At 44.6% G+C, this 20,750-nt stretch overlaps 1 protein-coding gene across 1 annotated transcript in view; it reads right to left on the reverse strand.

Moving 5' to 3' along the window:
* SYTL3 (synaptotagmin like 3) overlaps positions 1-20,750 on the reverse strand; it is an 83,661-nt gene that overhangs the window by 20,905 nt on the left and 42,006 nt on the right. Inside the window, exons 7-10 of the mRNA XM_066605480.1 lie at positions 18,458-18,530; positions 14,452-14,567; positions 5,954-6,091; positions 4,065-4,243 (exon numbers count right to left, since the gene is read on the reverse strand). Coding sequence (XP_066461577.1) covers positions 4,065-4,243; positions 5,954-6,091; positions 14,452-14,567; positions 18,458-18,530 — 506 coding nt within the window. The remainder of the gene's footprint in view (positions 1-4,064; positions 4,244-5,953; positions 6,092-14,451; positions 14,568-18,457; positions 18,531-20,750) is intronic.

A 20,750-nucleotide genomic window follows, 5' to 3' on the forward strand; every position in this document is an offset into this window, starting at 1 on the left:
TGGAGATGACAGCACTTCTTGGGTGATGAATTATACATTTTTTCTTTTTTACTGCAGCTAGGACTTATTTTCGGGGTAGGGCTTACATTGAAAAGCCCCCCCCCCCAAAAAAAAAAATCCTTGCATGTGGTGCTACAAAGTCGAGCATATTGTAGCACCACTTGCAACTTTGTAGCCCCACAAAATCGCAGAATTGCCATGAGAAAATGCAGTGGTATTGCACGGACCACCAAAGCGATATCGTTGTGATTTTCTCGTGGTGATATTGCGTCGCCCGTATGAAGGTGGCCTAAAACAGAAGGGCTTGGAAACCTCCCTTAAATGTTTCTCATTGTTTTCTTAGTCAATGCATCAAAATGAAGCATACCTGATTGACAAGGCTACAATACCCCTCGAGTATCACCTAAATTAAGTGCTTACTTCAATAACTTGGTGGAGAATGCAGGTATGTGAAATGTTCTAAGGACAGGACTGTTGAGATCTCTGGACAGTCGACACCACACAAACACAAAACTGCAGTGAGTAGGACTTTTGTTCTTACAGTGTTTGTTCTTCTATCAGCAGTCTTGAGAAAGGTACAATCTCTGTTTCTATTTCACTTGCCAAATTACATAGCTATAGGCCTACAATATTCCACTGATGAAGCCAGTTATGGCGAAACGTGTTAGGAAAGGGGGGGGGGGTGGCAATATGTTTATGTTTTTAGTTCAGGACTTTTGTTTGGTTCATAAGATATTATTCTACTGTGATAGCTAGAATGCTTTATGTGAAGGTTGATTCATTTACCACTCTTCTATTACTAAGATAGCCAGGCAGGTTTGCTTAGCTTTAGCCAATTTGGTCTGACTAAAGTACCACCTGCAATACAGAGGTCTTAAAGTGACGCATTGGCTTATTATATTTGGACCACCTGGTCTTGTATTTTTAACTGTCTTTGTCTTAGTTTTTTTGCATACATGTAATAAAGATTTACTATTTTGTTTTCATTTTGGGAAGGTATGACAAATAGGTCATTTTTTTGCCTCTGGCAATTTGAAGTTAAATGTTATGAGATTTTGCTTTATACATGAATCCCCATATGTTGTCACAAGTATCCGCCAACTCCACCTTCTCCACAGTGATGGATGTTGCAAATGTTTCCCTAGTGTACCCCTAGAGAGAGTTCCCAGCTCTTATTCGCTTCCATGTAGGAGCAGCCAACTCCCCAGAGCTGTTGATGATTTGCTCTTGTGTTGCGACACTATTGAACAATATTTGAAGGAGACTATCAGCCTGTTACACTTTCTTGCTTAAAATGACTTCAGTTGTGTCAACCCACAGTCGTGTTCCTAGGCCAATGCATTTCACAGGGCACTAGGCACATTACTACTGGCAAAATCTAGGCAGTTCATGCTATATTGCAGAGAATGGATACACCAAGCCTCCAGTCTTCTGCAATGCCTCTATATCTGCCTGTCCCTCCCAAAATGGCACCCTCACATATCACAATTAGAAGATGTTTAGTCCATGCCAAACCCCTGAATCAAGGGGAACTCTATCAATTAGTTATGGATGCAACTGATTTTACTAAAGTTAATGGTAGGAACCGAGGTAAGGCATATACGTTGCAGGTCGGTGCAAAGTCTTAGGTTCCTACAGCTAATGGTTCCTGAGTTAGACCCTCCTGTCTATGGGGGTGTCTACAAGTGCGTGCACAATAATGAGTAAAATGGCATTTTTTAGCTAATAATAAATTTGGAACTACGTGATCATAAAGCTAAAAATTGGACATCCTGCACAACTTTTTATGCTAAGTTTAATAGTACCATTGTGAACTTTCCTAGTTTCAAAGCTAGCTTGAAAACTTCGCTCAAAGGGTACCTCAAAATCTGTCATTTTCCGCAGAAGGAAATTGGGGCCAGAGTTTGGGCCACTGTAGCATCTACCCAAAAGGTGATACAAACCTGATATTTGTAACATGTATTATACTAGAGGTAGTCACTATTCTGGTGAATTTTTAGCTCTTGAAGACCTACAGGCACTTCACAGCAATACATCAAATATGTCATTGTTTACAAAAATTATAAAAGTTACCACTTTTCAAGCTTAATTATAAAAAAAAAAAGAGTCAGCTTAATTTTTTTTCTCTTTTAGATCAGTAGTAGAGATGAGCGAGCGTACTCGGTAAGGCAAATTACTCGAGCGAGTATTGCCATTTTCGAGTACATGCCCGCTCGTGCCAAAACATTCGGGGGCCGGCGGGGGTGAGCAGTGAGTTGCGGAAGTGAGCATGGGGGAGAGAGAGATCTCCCCCCGTTCCTTCCCGCTCTCCTCCGCCGCCCCCCGCCGGCCCTTGAATCTTTTGGCACGAGCGGGCATGTACTCGAAAATGGCAATACTCACTCGAGTAATTTGCCTAAGGCGGGCGTTTTTCGCGCGACTTGCGCATACGCATGCGTCCGGCGATTTTATAAAACCATTGCTTTGCAATGGTATCGGGCACATGAGCGCTTTTTATGCGCTCGTCCGATAAATTATAGAACAGAAATCGCAGATCGCACCTATCTGCGATCTGTGATTCCTGTTCTCTTCTCTATATGCGCTCAATGGGGCCGGCGGCAGCAGCGCCGACCCCATTGAGAACATATAGTAGACAAATCATTCTTCTCTGCCACAGCAGTAACAGCAATACAGCCGGCTCTATTAAAAGCAATGGGCTGCCGGCGATCACGGGATGAATTGTCGGGAAGGGCTTAAATATATAAGCCCTTCCCTGCAATTCATCCAGAAATGTGTAAAAAAAAAAATATATATATATACTCACCTTGTCCCAGCAGACGGAGTTCAGCCGCAGCCGGTGGCAGTTCTCCTGAACTGCTCTCTGTAGTATTCAGCAGCCGGGGATTTAAAATCCCCGCCTGCTGAATGAGCTGCCTCTGATTGGTCACAGCCTGACCAATCAGAGGCAGCTCTCACTCACACCCATTCATAAATGGGTGAGTGAGTGCTGCCTCTGATTAGCTCAGCGCAGGGCCAATCAGGGGCAGCTCTCACTCACCCATTCATGAATTCATGAATGGGTGTGAGTGAGAGCTGCCTCTGATTGGTCAGGCTGTGACCAATCAGAGGCAGCTCATTCAGCAGGCGGGGATTTTAAATCCCCGGCTGCTGAGTACTACAGAGAGCAGTTCAGGAGAACTGCCACCGGCTGCGGCTGAACTCCGTCTGCCGGGACAAGGTGAGTATATATATTTTTTTTATTTTTACACATTTCTGGATGAATTGCAGGAAAGGGCTTATATATTTAAGCCCTTCCCGACAATTCATCCCGCGATCGCCCGCAGCGCATTGCTTTCAATGGAGCCGGCTGTATTGACGACTCCATTGAATTCAATGCGCTGGACAGCTCCGGCCCGTTTCTGTTGAAACGCGGCTAGGAGCAGTATTTTCGGGCGATTTTTCAGCCCCGGTCACGCGATTTGCGGATGCGCATCTGTCATGCGATCCCCAAATCGCAGGAAAAAACGCCCGTGTGACTAAGGCCTTAGTGAGTACACTTGCTCATCTCTAATCAGTACGTTTTCATTTTTCAATGCCACCTATGGTGTAATACACAAATTCTGAACAAAATCTGAGATATGAAGGTGGGGAGTTTTTGTTGTTTCAGATCACTTGACATGGAATGACGCTAATGGAAAGTGCTGAGAGGGTAGTGCACATCAGGGGTGGGAGAAGCTGCCATGCTAACAAGGCAAGGGCTGCAAGAACACTGCATACACACATATGTACTACTTAAAATTTTGTTGTGCCACCTTTTGCCCCTCTCCATACTCATGTAGTATATAATATTGTACTGTGAGGCTAGGATTTGACTTGATCCCCGATTCAGATCTGTTATGTGATTATATATGCATGTACTGTAAATACATCTGTTTGCCTGCACATAAAAGTCTAACATCCTTCCTCTCAGCTCTAGAGCGCTCCATGTAAGAACAGTAGATGATTTTGACATGACTACAAATACATTTCATATATAGAAATATTAAGAACGGTAACATTCTGTAGTATGCAAGGTTACATCTTACGGATTACATTTCTTCTTCTTCTCTTCCCCATGAGCTAAGTTTTTACATGCTTTGATTGAGATCTCCAGTGTGCAGGTCTTCAGGCTGTATGAAATTGCAAGTTCAACTTCTCCAGTCACACTGGCATTGTCCATACTGCCCACATCAGTGCTAATGCTGTTGATGCTGGACATGCTAGACTAAAAAAGATCCAAAAGTCAACACTCTTAAATGGTTAAGGTACATTGCCCAAAGCAACAAGTACACGTTTTTTACGCTTGGGTATCACTAGCTTAAGGCCTCATTCACATGAGCATGAATTTGTGCACGCGTACGTGTGTACAAAACCACGTGTCTATTAGAACCATTGTTTTCCTATGGCGTGTTCACATGTCCGTGTTTTACAGGCGTGCAAATTTGCGCACCTGCAAAAGATAGGACATGTGTGCACCGCATAGGTCTGTGCTGTACGTAAATATTCCTTGCAGGGAGTCCCCTCATGACTGAACACTGTGACAGCACTGTCACAGTGTTCAGTGATGATGGATGCTCCCCGCGGGGAGTATAGCATCCCCTGCCACAGCTGTGGCAAAGGAACGCGTTTTTCTCCTATTGCTTTCAATGGGACCGTCGCTGCTGATGGCGGCCCTATTGAAAGCAATGGGCTGCAGGACACCCCTGCAGTGATTTTCAGGGAAGGGCTTTAAATATAAGCTCTTCCCTGAAAAATCAACCCTAGCTTGGGTAAATATTTATTTATATATATATATATATATATATATATATATATATATATATATATATAAATACTCACCTCTCCGCCTCTGTCAGGCTTCGGCGCTTCTAGCCCCTTGGTTCGCCCGCAGTGTACTGAAGCTCTTTCAGCAGGCAGGGATTTAATTCAATGAATGGCTGAGCGCTGCCTGTGATTGGCTGAGCGCTGTCACCAATCACAGACCAATCATGGCAGCAGCGGTGGCCCCATTGAAAGCAATGGGCATGCAGCTTTGTTCACGCGCTTTTTTTGCACATCTGTGCAGTGCTGTTTTGCACGCACACACGCGCGTGCAAAACGCTTGTGTGAATGAGGCCTTAGACTATATTTTCCCAGGTGATATTCCCATGCAAGTTCTGTCCAATTTCAAGACGGACAGAACTTGTACGGTAAAAGAACCTATTCATTTGAATGGGTTAATTCATAGGAATGATTTTTCATTTGGACCAACATTCCAAATTTCAAATATTGCTGCATGTCCTATTCTTGTCCAATTCACAGATGAGGTTAGGACATGTAAAATGTGTGTACCCTGCAGATCGGACAGAACACAGATGGGGCATCCGTGTGTTGCCTGATGCGAGTTGTCCCAGAAAATTTCTGGCGCAACTTGCAATCTCTTTTGTAAATACAGCCTCAGGGCTTATTCAGATGGACGTATATTGGTCGGGTTTTCACACCCCGCTGATATATGCTGACCCTTTCTGCAAGGGGAGGAGGTGGGACGGGAGCAAGTGAACTGAGCTCCCACCCCCTGTCCACCCCTCACCACTGTTTGCAATGGGAGGGGGCGGGAGCTCAGTGCACTGCTCCCGTCCCATTCTGCCTCCTCCCCTTGCAGAGAGGGGCAGCGTATATCGGCCGGGCGTGAAAACCCGACCAATATACGCCCATCTGAATAAGCCCTGAGGCTGATTAAAAAACAGTAAATATTTAATCTGGAATTAATTATGAAATTTAATTATATTTACCTCATGTAATTTAATATTTCCAATAACTTATACTTTAGATAACAAATGTAGCGAGCCCGTAATGTAAGCGCTTCAAATGAATACTTGTTAAGTATCACTCTTTGGATTATTTTATAATTGATTACATTGTACATATTGGTTATTTACATATACATTATAAATACCCTTTTCAAACTCCCAAAGAACATCGTCTTGTTTGGGTCATCAATCTCCTTTGACTCTTGACTTGGATAATTCCTGACTTCATGTACTTCCTTTGCGGCTTTGTGAATAAACTGTTGTAGACAGCTTGTCTTATCTAGCTGTGATACAAATATATAATTAATATTAAAATACATAAGATATTGAGATATGACTGGTCTACATTTCATTTGTAAACCCATCTAGCCTTTCTGTCCTGGGTTTCCATCTGAAATACAGAAAACAGCATTCAGGTGGAACTGTGAACGAAATCATAGATTGTCAGTACTAAAAAAAGAGACCAAAACTACGGTACTAGCTTTGCTCTCCATTTCAGCAGATTTCAGTCCATTTCTAGTTTTTTCGCTGGGTAGACTACACTACTCTGTCCGGAAGCAAACAGAAACCTGCTGAAATGGAGAGCAAAGCTTGCAGCTTCCTCTGTTCGTCTGCATCCACTGGGTGTTTTATACCTCATTCACATGCCATGGAAAAAAATCTAGACAGATTTTTGATCGTGCTGCAGGAAAAATCATTAGCAAGAATAATGAGTCTGTTTACTATTCAGGTGGATTCCGCACAGAAAAGCCGCTGATACAAAAACCTACATGCCATTAACAACTAGCAACTTCTAGATGCTTTATAGTCATCATTGTCCCCATCAGCAGATTTCTGCCATTACAACCTCACCCCGCCAAACAGGCCTATTTCACCACTCTCATTTTCTCACTGCCCAACAATCCAGAATGACTATTTGATACTTAGCAATCTACAGAAACTGCCTTACTAAAGTCTCAAATGATCTCCTGATGGCTAAGGGCTCACTCGCTTGTGTTTTTCACATGCATAAAATATGCAGAACACAGCAAATACGTATGTATATGTGTATTTGCTGCATATGTTTAATCCCCATTGCCTTTATTGGCGTGTAATACGCACCAAAATAGGTCTTTCTGTGTTTTTTCATGCATGTATTACACATTAAAAATCAATGGACTTTAAGCACCCACGTATGAAAAATACGTACGTAATATGTGGGTGACATATGCACATGTGAGCCCTAACTCTAACAGCAACTTTTCTTTCTTGATTTTTCCAGATCTATCTGTGGTATCTGACAACTCCTACTTGTATGCTACACTCCTTTAAAAGGGTTTCCAAGAATGGATGCTTAAGTTATCACCTATCCTATAGATAGATGACAAATGTCTGAACGCTGGGGGCCTCACCACTGGGACCGCCTCTGCTCTGATCATGAGAATGGGGGTCCTGTGTCCCCTGTTGAATAAAATGACAGTTAAGCAAGTGTGCTGCTCCTCTATGCAAAGAGTATAGGACTTACAGAGATAACCAAGTACGAGGAAATTGGAACTTTGTTCTCATGAGCGTTTGATGCTCTTAGGTTTTCTCCGATCTTTCTGACTGCACATCTAATGTATCATTAGCTTAATATTAGAGATGAGCGAGCACCAAAATGCTCGGGTGCTCGTTACTCGGGACGAAATTATCGCGATGCTCGAGGGTTCGTTTCGAGTAACGAACCCCATTGAAGTCAATGGCCGACCCGAGCATTTTTGTATTTCGCCGATGCTCGCTAAGGTTTTCATTTGTGAAAATCTGGGCAATTCAACAAAGTGATGGGAACGACACAGCAACGGATAGGGCAGGCGAGGGGCTACATGGTGGGCTGCATCTCAAGTTCACAGGTCCCACTATTAAGCCACAATAGCAGCAAGAGTGGCCCCCCCCCCTCCCAACAACTTTTACTTCTGAAAAGCCCTCATTAGCAATGCATACCTTAGCTAAGCACCACACTACCTCCAACAAAGCACAATCACTGCCTGCATGACACTCCGCTGCCACTTCTCCTGGGTTGCATGCTGCCCAACCCCCCCGCACGACCCAGTGTCCACAGCGCACACCAAAGTGTCCCTGCGCAGCCTTCAGCTGCACTCATGCCACACCACCCTCATGTCTATTTATAAGTGCGTCTGCCATAAGGAGGAACCGCAGGCACACACTGCAGAGGGTTGGCACGGCTAGGCAGCGACCCTCTTTAAAAGGGGCGGGGCGATAGCCCACAATGCTGTACAGAAGCCATGAGAAATATAATCCTGTGTCACCGACATCAGGAGCTGCACACGTGGGCATAGCAATGGGGAACCTATGTGCCACACGCTATTCATTCTGTCAAGGTGTCTGCATGCCCCAGTCAGACCGCGGTTTTTTATAAATAGTCACAGGCAGGTACAACTCCACAATGGGAATTCCGTGTGCACCCACAGCATGGGTGGCTCCCTGGAACCCACCGGCTGTACATAAATGTATCCCATTGCAGTGCCCATCAAAGCTGAGGTAACGTCCGATTAAATGCAGGTGGGCTTTGGCCCACACTGCATGCCCCAGTCAGACTGGGGTTCTTTAGAAGTGGACACATGCAGTTACAACTCCCTGTGGACCCACAGCATGGGTGGGTGCCAGGAAGCCACCGGCGGTACATAAATATATCCCATTGCATTGCCCATCACAGCTGATGTAACGTCAGCTTTCATGCAGGTGGGCAAAAAATTAATTGGATTACACTGTAGGTGAGGGCCCCAAAAAATTGGTGTACCAACAGTACTAATGTACCTCAGAAAAATTGCCCATGCCCAACCAAGAGGGCAGGTGAAACCCATTAATCGCTTTGGTTAATGTGGCTTAATTGGTAACTAGGCCTGGAGGTAGCCCAGTTAAAATAAAAATTGGTTCAGGTGAAAGTTTCAACGCTTTAATGAGCATTGAAACGTATAAAAATTGTTTACAAAAATTATATGACTGAGCCTTGTGGGCCTAAGAAAAATTGCCCGTTCGGCGTGATTACATGAGGTTTCAGGAGGAGGAGCAGGAGAAGGAGGATGAATAGAATACACAGATTGATGAAGCAAAAAGGTCCCCGTTTTTGATGGTGATAGAGAACGATGCTTCTATCCGCGGGTGCAGCCTACGTATTGCGTAAGTATCGCTGCTGTCCGCTGGTGGAGAAGAGAAGTCTGGGGAAATCCAGGCTTTGTTCATCTTGATGAGTGTAAGCCTGTCGGCACTGTCGGTTGACAGGCGGGTACGCTTATCTGTGATGATTCCCCCAGCCGCACTAAACACCCTCTCTGACAAGACGCTAGCCGCAGGACAAGCAAGCACCTCCAGGGCATACAGCGCGAGTTCAGGCCACGTGTCCAGCTTCGACATCCAGTAGCTGTAGGGGGCAGAGGCGTCACCGAGGACGGTCGTGCGATCGGCTACGTACTCCCTCACCATTCTTTTACAGTGCTCCCGCCAACTCAGCCTTGACTGGGGAACGGTGACACAGTCTTGCTGGGGAGCCATAAAGCTGGCAAAGGCCTTGGAGAATGTTCCCCTGCCTGCGCTGTACATGCTGCCTGATCTCTGCGCCTCCCCTGCTACCTGGCCCTCGGAAATGCACCTTCTGCCACTAGCGCTGTCGGATGGGAATGTTACCATCAGTTTGTCCGCCAGGGTCCTGTGGTATAGCATCACTCTCGAACCCCTTTCCTCTTCAGGTATGAGAGTGGAAAGGTTCTCCTTATACCGTGGGTCGAGCAGTGTGTACACCCAGTAATCCGTAGTGGCCTGAATGCGTGTAACGCGAGGGTCTCGAGAAAGGCATCCTAACATGAAGTCAGCCATGTGTGCCAGGGTACCTGTACGCAACACATGGCTGTCCTCACTAGGAAGATCACTTTCAGGATCCTCCTCCTCCTCCTCCTCCGGCCATATACGCTGAAAGGATCACAGGCAAGCAGCATGGGTACCGTCAGCAGTGGGCCAAGCTGTCTCTTCCCCCTCCTCCTCATGCTCCTCCCCCTCCTCCTAAACGCGCTGAGATATAGACATGAGGGTGCTCTGACTATCCAGCGACATACTGTCTTCCCCCGCCTCCGTTTCCAAGCGCAAAGCGGCTGCCTTTATGCTTTGCAGGGAACTTCTCAAGAGGCATAGCAGAGGAATGGTGACGCTAATGATTGCAGCATCCCCGCTCACCATCTGGGTAGACTCCTCAAAGTTTCCAAGGACCTGGCAGATGGCTGCCAACCAGGCCCACTCTTCTGTAAAGAATTGAGGAGGCTGACTCCCACTACGCCGCCCATGTTGGAGTTGGTATTCCACTATAGCTCTACGCTGCTCGTAGAGTCTGGCCAACATGTGGAGCGTAGAGTTCCACCGTGTGGGCACGTCGCACAGCAGTCGGTGCACTGGCAGATTAAACCGATGTTGCAGCGTCCGCAGGGTGGCAGCGTCCGTCTTGGACTTGCGGAAATGTGCGCTGACCCGGCCCACCTTTCCGAGCAGGTATGACAAGTGTGGGTAGCTTTTCAGAAAGCGCTGAACCACCAAATTAAAGACATGGGCCAGGCATGGCATGTGCGTGAGGCTGTCGAGCTGCAGAGCCGCCACCAGGTTACGGCCGTTGTCACACACGACCATGCCCGGTTGGAGGCTCAGCGGCGAAAGCCAGCGGTCGGTCTGCTCTGTCAGACCCTGCAGCAGTTCGTGGGCCGTGTGCCTCTTCTCTCCTAAGCTGAGTAGTTTCAGCACGGCCTGCTGACGCTTGCCCACCGCTGTGCTGCCACGCCGCGCGACACCGACTGCTGGCGACGTGCTGCTGCTGCTGACACATCTTGATTGCGAGACAGAGGTTGCGTTGGAGGAGGAGGGTGGTTTAGTGGAGGAAGCATACACCGCCGCAGATACCAGCACCGAGCTGGGGCCCGCAATTCTGGGGGTAGGTAGGACGTGAGCGGTCCCAGGCTCTGACTCTGTCCCAGCCTCCACTAAATTCACCCAATGTGCCGTCAGGGAGATATAGTGGCCCTGCCCGCCTATGCTTGTCCACGTGTCCGTTGTTAAGTGGACCTTGGCAGTAACCGCGTTGGTGAGGGCGCGTACAATGTTGCGGGAGACGTGGTCGTGCAGGGCTGGGACGGCACATCGGGAAAAGTAGTGGCGACTGGGAACCGAGTAGCATGGGGCCGCCGCCATCATGCTTTTGAAAGCCTCCGTTTCCACAAGCCTATACGGCATCATCTCCAGGCTGATCAATTTGGCTATGTGCACGTTTAACGCTTGAGCGTGCGGGTGCGTGGCGGCGTACTTGCGCTTGCGCTCAAACAGTTGCGCTAGCGACGTCTGGACGCTGCGCTGAGAGACATTGCTGGATGGGGCCGAGGACAGCGGAGGTGAGGGTGTGGGTGCAGGCCAGTAGGCACTCGTGCCTGTGTCCTCAGAGGGGGGTTGGATCTGAGTGGCAGGTTGGGGCACAGGGGGAGAGGCAGTGGTGCAAACCGGAGGCGGTGAACGGCCTTCGTCCCACCTTGTGGGGTGCTTGGCCATCATATGCCTGCGCATGCTGGTGGTGGCGGCTCCCCAGCTGATCTTGGCGCAACAAAGGTTGCACACCACTGTTCGTCGGTCGTCAGGCGTCTCTGTGAAAAACTGCCACACCTTAGAGCACCTTGGCCTCTGCAGGGTGGCATGGCGCGAGGGGGCGCTTTGGGAAACAGTTGGTGGATTATTCGGTCTGGCCCTGCCTCTACCCCTGGCCACCGCACTGGCTCGGCCTGTGCCCACATCCTGACTTGGGATTCTGCGTCCTCGCCCGCGTCCACGTCCTCTAGGCCTACCCCTACCCCTCAGCATTACCAGTAGTGCAGAAACAGAACGCTGTAATTAAATGTGCCGCTTATTGGCCTGTGGTTGGAGGCTGACTTCGCTTACGGAACGCACAACAGAGGCAGGAAAGAATTTTGCGCAAGCCTGCTGTAACACTTAGCTGGCTGCGTATGAATTAGGACAACTACCCCCAGCAGAGACCCAGTACACTTGTGGACAGGAATACAGCGGTGATGTAAGAGGCAACACAGAGGCAGGAAAGAATTTTGCGCAAGCCTGCTGTAACACTTAGCTGGCTGCGTATGAATTAGGACAACTACCCCCAGCAGAGACCCAGTACACTTGTGGACAGGAATACAGCGGTGATGTAAGAGGCAACACAGAGGCAGGAAAGAATTTTGCGCAAGCCTGCTGTAACACTTAGCTGGCTGCGTATGAATTAGGACAACTACCCCCAGCAGAGACCCAGTACACTTGTGGACAGGAATACAGCGGTCATGTAAGAGGCAACACAGAGGCAGGAAAGAATTTTGCGCAAGCCTTCTGTAACACTTAGCTGGCTGCGTATGAATTAGGACAACTACCCCCAGCAGAGACCCAGTACACTGAGGACGGTCACAGGCAGCCCAAATAGATTTTTTTTCCCAAATGTTTTTGGAAAGGCCCACTGCCTATATACACTAAATATGTCTTCTGTCCCGGCCTCACCACTACTGGCCCTGGACAATGTAAAATTACTGCAGGACGCAATGCTCTGCATGGCCGATATACAAAAAAAAAAAAAAAAGTGCAACACTGCAAAAAGCAGCCTCCACACTACTGCACACGGTTAGATGTGGCCCTAAGAAGGACCGTTGGGGTTATTGAAGCCTAAAATAACTCCTAACGCTCTCCCTATAGCAGCTCCGGCACCAGCAGCACTGTCCCTAACCTATGTCAGAATGCATCTGTGGCGAGCCACGGGAGGGGCCGATTTATATACTCGGGTGACACCTGATCTCGCCAGCCACTCACTGCAGGGGGGTGGTATAGGGCTTGAACGTCGCAGGGGGAAGTTGTAATGCCTTCCCTGTCTTTCTAACGTCTCAGAGATGAAAGTGAAAGTAACTCGAACATCGCGTGGTACTCGTCTCGAGTAACGAGCATTTCGAACACGCTAATACTCGAACGAGTATCAAGCTCGGACGAGTACGTTCGCTCATCTCTACTTAATATCTGTGTATGCACTGATGATGGCTGGTTGACTGGCACTTCAAGCTTTATGTATCTTCCCAAATTTTATATAAAAGATGGCTGGCTCACTGTGGAAAACAAGTACTTTTAGCTCTTGTGTCACTCCCATTGCCTCATACATTGTTAACTCTTGCATGCAAGACCCTCCCTCCTCATTATTAGAAAATATGCCTTTCACAGATAAGAACTCTTAAAACCTAACCTTTATAAGTTTAAATATAAAAACTGAGGGCTATATATCAACAGACTAGCCAAAGAAACACTTAATGTCTCTAGGGGTAGTAGTGAGTACACATTGGTAGCCTAATCCACCAGTCCACTAGTAGCAGGACAGAATGTAAGTATACTGGATCAGAATATGGATGTCTCCCAGTACAGTATGCTCCCCAGAGAAGAATTATGTCTCTGTTTGGAATGCTCAGTGCACCCAATACTCAATTTATGAAAGGGCAGTAGAGGGTAAGAAGTTGATGCTCCTCTACTTAGACCCGCTATTAAAGGGACAAAAGGTAAGTATTTTAGACCAGCGTATGGTAAACTCCCTGTCCCGTATACTCCTAAAGTGGAACACTTATATCACTATTTTGAATGCCTGGTGCACCCAATATGATGGTTTGTAGGGTTCTGAGTTTGAATCAAAGCCCACTCATTAACACACCCTCTTTCTGCCTGTTGTATGGGTAAATTGTTGAGACACCAGGATAGAAAAGAAGTGCCCTATACTAGAGATAAAGAGCGATACTTCAAGACATAAGGTACAGCTTGAAGAAATATCTCATTCATGGATTTCAGCGTGTCATAAATGGCTCAACACGTTTTAGTCAGACATCTAACTTCACCAGGAACCATATAGGTCTTTATGAAAAGTGGCAGCAACGTCAGCCCACCATCAGGGCTGACGTTGTCGCCACTTTTTTATTTTTGCATCTACTATTTTCTCTGGGCTTGGGAGGATTAGGCTCTGGGCCATAGATAACTTTCTGGGGTGATTGTGCCTTCAGTTATTATAGAGTAGATCCTGATACATCTAAACATCTAGTTGAGCAACAGTAAAGTTTTCATATTGATCTAAAGATGGGAAAAACAGTGCTGGATGCACTGCTATTTTTTAGGTAATAAGTGGTGCAATCTGCAACAGAAACTCCAAACTCTCTGACAAAGACATGAACAGAGCCTAATACATTTTTTCCAACAAAAACTATATGTCAACCCTACTGCTCTATAGCCTGCTATCCAATACAGCATCATGTTCAACGTGACAGCTTCCCTTTTAGTAGGTGTAAAGTGGACAAAAGAGAGTTGCCTTCATAGTCAATGTCTTAATATGTCTTTTAAAGCCACCCTCATGACCTGCAGAAACAAAGATGGCCGGACCAACTTCTCTGACTACCTGATGCACGCTGTGTATTAGTATGTATCATTCGTCTAAGACACAACACCTGCTTTGATCAACCACTGCTGTCCATATGAGCAATGCTGGCAAGTCAGAGCAGTAGGTAGTGTCAGGTAGTCAGAGAAACGGTGCAGCCATCTTGTTTCTCCAGGGCCAATGGGTCACTTTAACTCATACCTCACTAACCTTATGGATAGCAGTGTCTGAATTACTTCGCCTTTCCCTTCTTCTCTCTGCACTTTTCCCATAATCTGTGCTTAGATAAAATTTATCAGTCATATCATTCTGTGACTTGGAAATTTCTAAAGAAAAAAAAGAGAGATTAGATAACTAATTCACTTCAGTGAACAATCAGTGCACATTAATATAATACACATTTTAAACTTTATACACTATGTGCCTTAGTAGAAGTTCTACAGTAATAATATATAAACTGCAAATCCTTTTTTATAACGATCAGCCATAACATTAATGGGAAAGTGAATCCTTTTTGGGAGGATGTCATCTAATTAAAATGATTAGCTTCCCAAAACTACTTTACAAACTACAGACTTTCCCACTTTTGATGTCCAGAAATAGAGGTGGATTAAACTTCCCAGATATACGTACAAATAATGTAGCCAGCCTGGTGAGGCACTCGTTAGATTGGTTGCAAGGATCTGACTATTTTTCAAATTACTAACTAGAAATGGAATTGCTGCATCCCTGTTTAAACGCTCTCTTACATACAGGTTTTGCTAACCACCTGAAGCCAAAAACTCAAATATGGCAAGAGACACTATTGCAGCCTGGAAAATTACGCGCAAAACCTATAAACTATCTTTCAAAGCTTCAAAACATATGGATTTGTGGGGACACCTAGAATTTAGAGAAGAGTGGGTAAATAAAATGTTTGAAATATGGTGTAGTAGGGGTATTTGGAAAATCCAACATCTTTTACATTAGAAGGAGCCTAGATATAGAACATTCAAGGAAATGCAGGAAACATACGATCTACCTGCATCACATTTTTTGCCATATGCACAGATACAGGGATTTTTGCACTCACGGTTAATTGATATCACTTAAAGAGGCGATAAATCCAATAGATTCACTTTTAAGGAACCCACCACTGAGACATTCTATATCTGATCTATACCATCGATTTAGGGAAGGGTGGATATTACTGGACAATGATCAAATGTTCAAAAGATGGGCACGGGAACTGCAGGATCTGGAGACACCCAAAATAATTGTACAAAGTTGGGATTAAGTCAGGAAAGCCATAACCAACGAAAGTTGGCGGGAAACTTATTTTAAAATAATCCATGGGGCGATATACGGCTTTTAATATTCCCCCACACCCTGGAAACCCAAACAGACTGCAGGCATGCCCTAGATGCTTGCAGCAAAAATTCGATTTACTACATGGTATTTGGAACTGTTCTAAAATTGAAAAGTTTTGGGAGCAGGTCCAATCGTTAGTGCGGGAAATAGGGGAAGTATCTACTCCTTTGACCCCTATGTGTTCTATTCTCTACCTGGCTGTAGACAATAGACTTTTCGATGTGTTTAAGATGGAAAATGTCCCATCTGAGGTATGTGGGGCGATCAATCAGTTTTCAGTATAGGTTAATCTGTATTGAATTGTTTGAACTTTTTATGGTTGTGTCCAAAAAGTTAATTTCTATATACAAGTAGCTTAATGCCAGGTTTATTGTGGGCTCAAATGCACCGAATCTCTCATGGAATTTTATTAATTCTTAATTCGGCAGATGATTATGATGTCATTATTTATATGCACATAAAAAATACACATCTACTATGCGGCCAAAATACGCTCGCATGAGTGAGGCCTTACTTGTATTTCCTGACTATTTTTTGCCCTACTTGTAGTATATGTTTTTTATTTCTAATTTATGTAAATTGTTTTATCTTTAATTCATTAAATATATTTAATATTGCCACATAGACGTAATATTTTAATCCAATTTAGTTTATTCATTCTTAACAGTCTGTCAGGTGGCTTTGAGAGCTGGTTTTATCTACATTTCCTCATGCCAATTCTCTATATGAATGCCATAGGTATTTTCCAGAGAACTCAACCCCTGAGCCATTTGCCCACCGTGTAGGGTGCTAGCTGAGTAAATACAAAAACGATAATTCATCCATCGTTCAGTTTCTGCAGGCATAAAAATGAAACGACGATTGATCTGTGTAAATAGGTAGTTGTTGCTCTATGAAGGCTGCTGGAAGAGATCTCCGCCTGCTCCATCTCCATTCACTGAGCCATTATCATTATGACGACTGCCGGGCACATTTGCACCAGACAACCATCCCGTGTAAAGGGGCCCTTACAGTTGCCCATTTTTTTACTACAATCAACACATCAAGAACTGACTATTCACTTGCTGCCTAACATATCCCATCTCTTGGAAAGCTTCAGATGGCGTGATTCGTCGGCGATTTACCGCCGACAAAATCACGTCCGTGGACAGGGGGGTGAAGGCCAGGTGCGTGTGCAATGCATACCTGGGTAATAGATAGCACCTGGATGAACTATGGGAAAAAGACAAGCTGGTAGAGGCAGTGTGATGTTCTGGGCAATGTACTGCTGGGAAACCTTGACATTTATGTGGATGTTACGTTGACATGCACCACCTACTGTACCTAATCATTGTTGTAGATCATGACAACATGTTCCCTAATAGCAGTGGATATTTTCATAAGGACAATGCTCTCTGCCACACTGTAAAAATTGTTCAGGAATGGTAGGAGGGACCTGGCTAAACATTTTAGGTGATGACTTGGCCTCCAAATTCCCCAGATCTCAATTTGATCGAGTATCTATGGCATGTGTTGGAAAAATAAGTCCAATCCTTGGAGGCCCCAATTTAGAGCTTACAGGACTTAAAAGATCTGCTTTTAATGTCTTGGTGCCATCAAGTGTCACTTTTAGAGGGCTTGTGAACTCCTTGCCTCCATGGGTCAGAATTGTTCTGGTGGCATGAGAGGGACATACACAAGATTAAAGGGCCACTCTGGCGAAAATACATTTTTTTCATGCCTTCCTCTCTAACCTGATTACTTGTCAAACTCTGGAGGTCTCCTCTATGCTATGTATTCCAGTTACTTCCATGCATTGAAGCCCCCTGTTAGCTACCAATTTGAGAATTAGGTTTTTTACTTACAGTTTCACATCTATCACATGATGCAATCAGCTCAGCATTAGCTAGAGTTATACCATTCTACCTGCAGTGGGGATAATTTAATTATCAGTACCTTCTATATTCACCTAAATAAGCTACAGACCATAAGTATATAGTCTGGAGGATGAGCCATGATCTCCTCTATTATACCTGTGTGACAGGAGCTGTGTGATCATCATCAGTCATGGTGATAGGTGTGCAGGTCTCTCCCTCAACACAGTTGCTGTGGTAGATCGAAGCAACAACATCACTCAGACTGTGCAATTGACTAGAAAATGAATCCATATCCCCCAAGTACATCTGGACTAATCAGAACTGAGATCACATGACCATCTAAGGAAAAATAAGCTCGGAGATAAAGACAGAAAGAAATAACTAACCAAAGTAACACTAGCCAACTTCTATATACTGGGGGGATATCTACATAATGAATGGGTTTTAAAAAATCACCGAAGTGGCCTTTTAAGCATTAAGTTTTAATTTTATGGCAGATTTTTGTATATTAGTTACATTTTCAGCTGCATTTCAATTAAATATTTTGACTGCAAGCCTTTCTGTTACCAGTACATCAACAGCTCTAAATTATTCAAAGTAATGGATTGTTTTAAAGCCTTTAATGACAAATCAAGTGAATTAGTACATTAACAGAGAGCACATCCAGGAAAATCTAATGGCTGCTTATTGTCTCTTATGCCCTTACAAATCAACCAGTAGGCCATTATAAAATATAGCATGCAGTAACATGTACCATCCAGCTGACTGAAATCTGCAACCGCTGGTGCTTTACAAAATTGAGTAAAATGTATTAAATTCACCACTTTTTTTTTTTTTTTTCTTTTCACAACTAGATGAGCAGTTCTTCATTGTTAACTTTAATCGACACTTTATAGGAAGAGAATGTGTTTTCTACTCTAGGAGATCCTGGTTCCCTAATCTTCTGTTCAGGTACAGACTGTCCCTAATGAGATACCTGCTATTTTTAAATGATCTATACCAACACTTACTTTTCACTTGGGTTGTGAGGGAAAGGAATATATTTTCCACCGATTTATTGAAACCTTTTGATTTAGTGAGTTCCTGCAAAACAGAACTGAGCTCAGAGACTTATGCAATAAGCTTTTGATTTCATTCAAGTGTTTATAAAATTTTCACAAATCTACGAAATTGCTGCCAACATTTACAAATGCTTTAAAAGAGGTACGGCTTGGCATAAAGTGAAAAATCCCCATACAATAAGGCTAATTCCGAATATCTGTAAATAAATAGTTAATTTGGCCATATAAACATGGAAAACAGGGTAACATATGGCCAACTGGAATACAGACAGACAGGTAGATTACAGGAATATACTAGCATGAAGAAATCACACTGGGGAAGGTTTTTTTTTAAAACAAGTGCAAATGAATTGGAGAGGAGTTTTCCATAGCAGCCAATGACATTCCATCTCTCATTTACAAACAGAAAATGAAAAGTGAAATGTGATTGGCTGTCATGGGCAACTCGTTTTGATAAATCTCCTTTGGTGTTTATTCAAAGAAAGGCAAAGAAAGTATTAACTTCTTAAGGATTATGCAAATTTCAGGCCTTCAGAAGGCAGAAAAGAGCCATACTTTTTTTTACATTTCCTTTTGATGAGGTGGGCTTATTGTAATGGGCTGAGCTATATTTTTCAATAACATGATTTTAAATGACGTATAATTTATTGATTAACTTTTCGTCATTTTTTGGATGTGGGGAAATGGGGAAAACCCATCTATTGCTTTTTGAGTTTTATTTGGCATTGTATACTATGCAGTATAAGTGACAGTCATTTATTTTTCTTATGAAGAATTATTTTTCTAACTAAAATTATTTTAAGGAGAAGATTACTTAACCGCTGTTTCAGACAATTTTCTAAAATTACACTCTGCATTATTCTCACTAGGGAACTTAGTGATTGCTAATACAGTATAATAGTCTGTCAATGGTACACTGAAAGGCAATCTCTTACATGATTACCGGTCTAATAGCTATCTACCAATAGCACACCTGTGGGCCTTTGTTAGGCCCCTGACTATTATGGTAACCAGAAAGAGCTTGGTAAAAACCTATATGGTTGAAACGTCACATGTGAAGGAGGAATAAAGTTCTGTTTTCAGTTTTCATATCTGACATGCTGTCACAATTACTCTTTTTGGCTGATATGGATCTGTGGATTCTGTCAGCTCTACGTGGGAATTCCCAACGTTTGATGAATTGGATGTGCTGCTGACTAACTGCAATCTTCTCTGTTATGGCAACCAAACTAAACGCCATGATCACTTTGTGCGAGTGATATTTGGCTGACAGAGGTAGCCCTCTGCCTCTGTCAAACTCCTTAGGCCTCCCTCACACAGGCGTTTTTATATTGCGTTTTGCGCTGCCTTTTCAGCGCTGCATTAAACGCTGTACAAGGCTCCCATTCATTTCAATGGGGCTGCTCACACAAGGCTGAAAGCGCAGTGTTTCCAACGCTGCGCTTTGACAGCGTTGCATGTTCTATTCTTGGCCGTTTTCAGCGGTGTGTCTCCCATTGAAATTAATGGGCAGCGGTTCCGGCACTGCTGAAAACGCAGCACAACTTTGTACTGCGTTTTTATAGTGTTAAACGCAGGTTGCTGTGCCAGCAAGTCTGAAAAAGTTTCCAGCTTCCTTGGCTACGTGGTCAGCTGTGCTGAAAACGCAGCGAAAACACATGCCAACGCTGCTGAAAACGCAGTAAACGCAGCATTGAAAAATGCAGCATATTTGCAAACGCCTGTGTGAGGGAGGCCTTAGGTGTCGTGGTTGTTTTTTACCTCAACGACTAAGTCATTAAACAGCTGAGATCAGAGATATCTCTATGTCCACAGCATCACTAATAGTACAGCAGTTTGGAGGAATGCCCCAAAAACCACAACATATTTTTATGGCACAGGATGGGAAGGGGTTTGGACTGATAGGACACATCAGTCTCAGCATCATATTGACATTATAGATAATGCCAATTACCGTGTTTTTCGCTGTATAAGGCACCCTGCACAGGGGCGGAAATTCCGCAGCGGGATTTCTCACAGAATTTCTGCCCATGCCCGCTGCCATAGGATTGCATGCATGCACGCAATCCTATGCACACAGCCGCAATTTGTCTGCGTGAAAACATGCGCGGTAAACAAATCGCGGCACGTTCTATTTCTGCGCACGTCTCGCAGAGGCCCACACAGAAATGTCAGTAGAGACCCGCCAGCTCCACTCTACGTATATGCCGGCTGGGCAGCAGCCGGCACATCACAGAAAAGA

This window comes from Eleutherodactylus coqui, chromosome 1, assembly GCF_035609145.1.
Source record: "Eleutherodactylus coqui strain aEleCoq1 chromosome 1, aEleCoq1.hap1, whole genome shotgun sequence".
Taxonomy (NCBI): domain Eukaryota; kingdom Metazoa; phylum Chordata; class Amphibia; order Anura; family Eleutherodactylidae; genus Eleutherodactylus; species Eleutherodactylus coqui.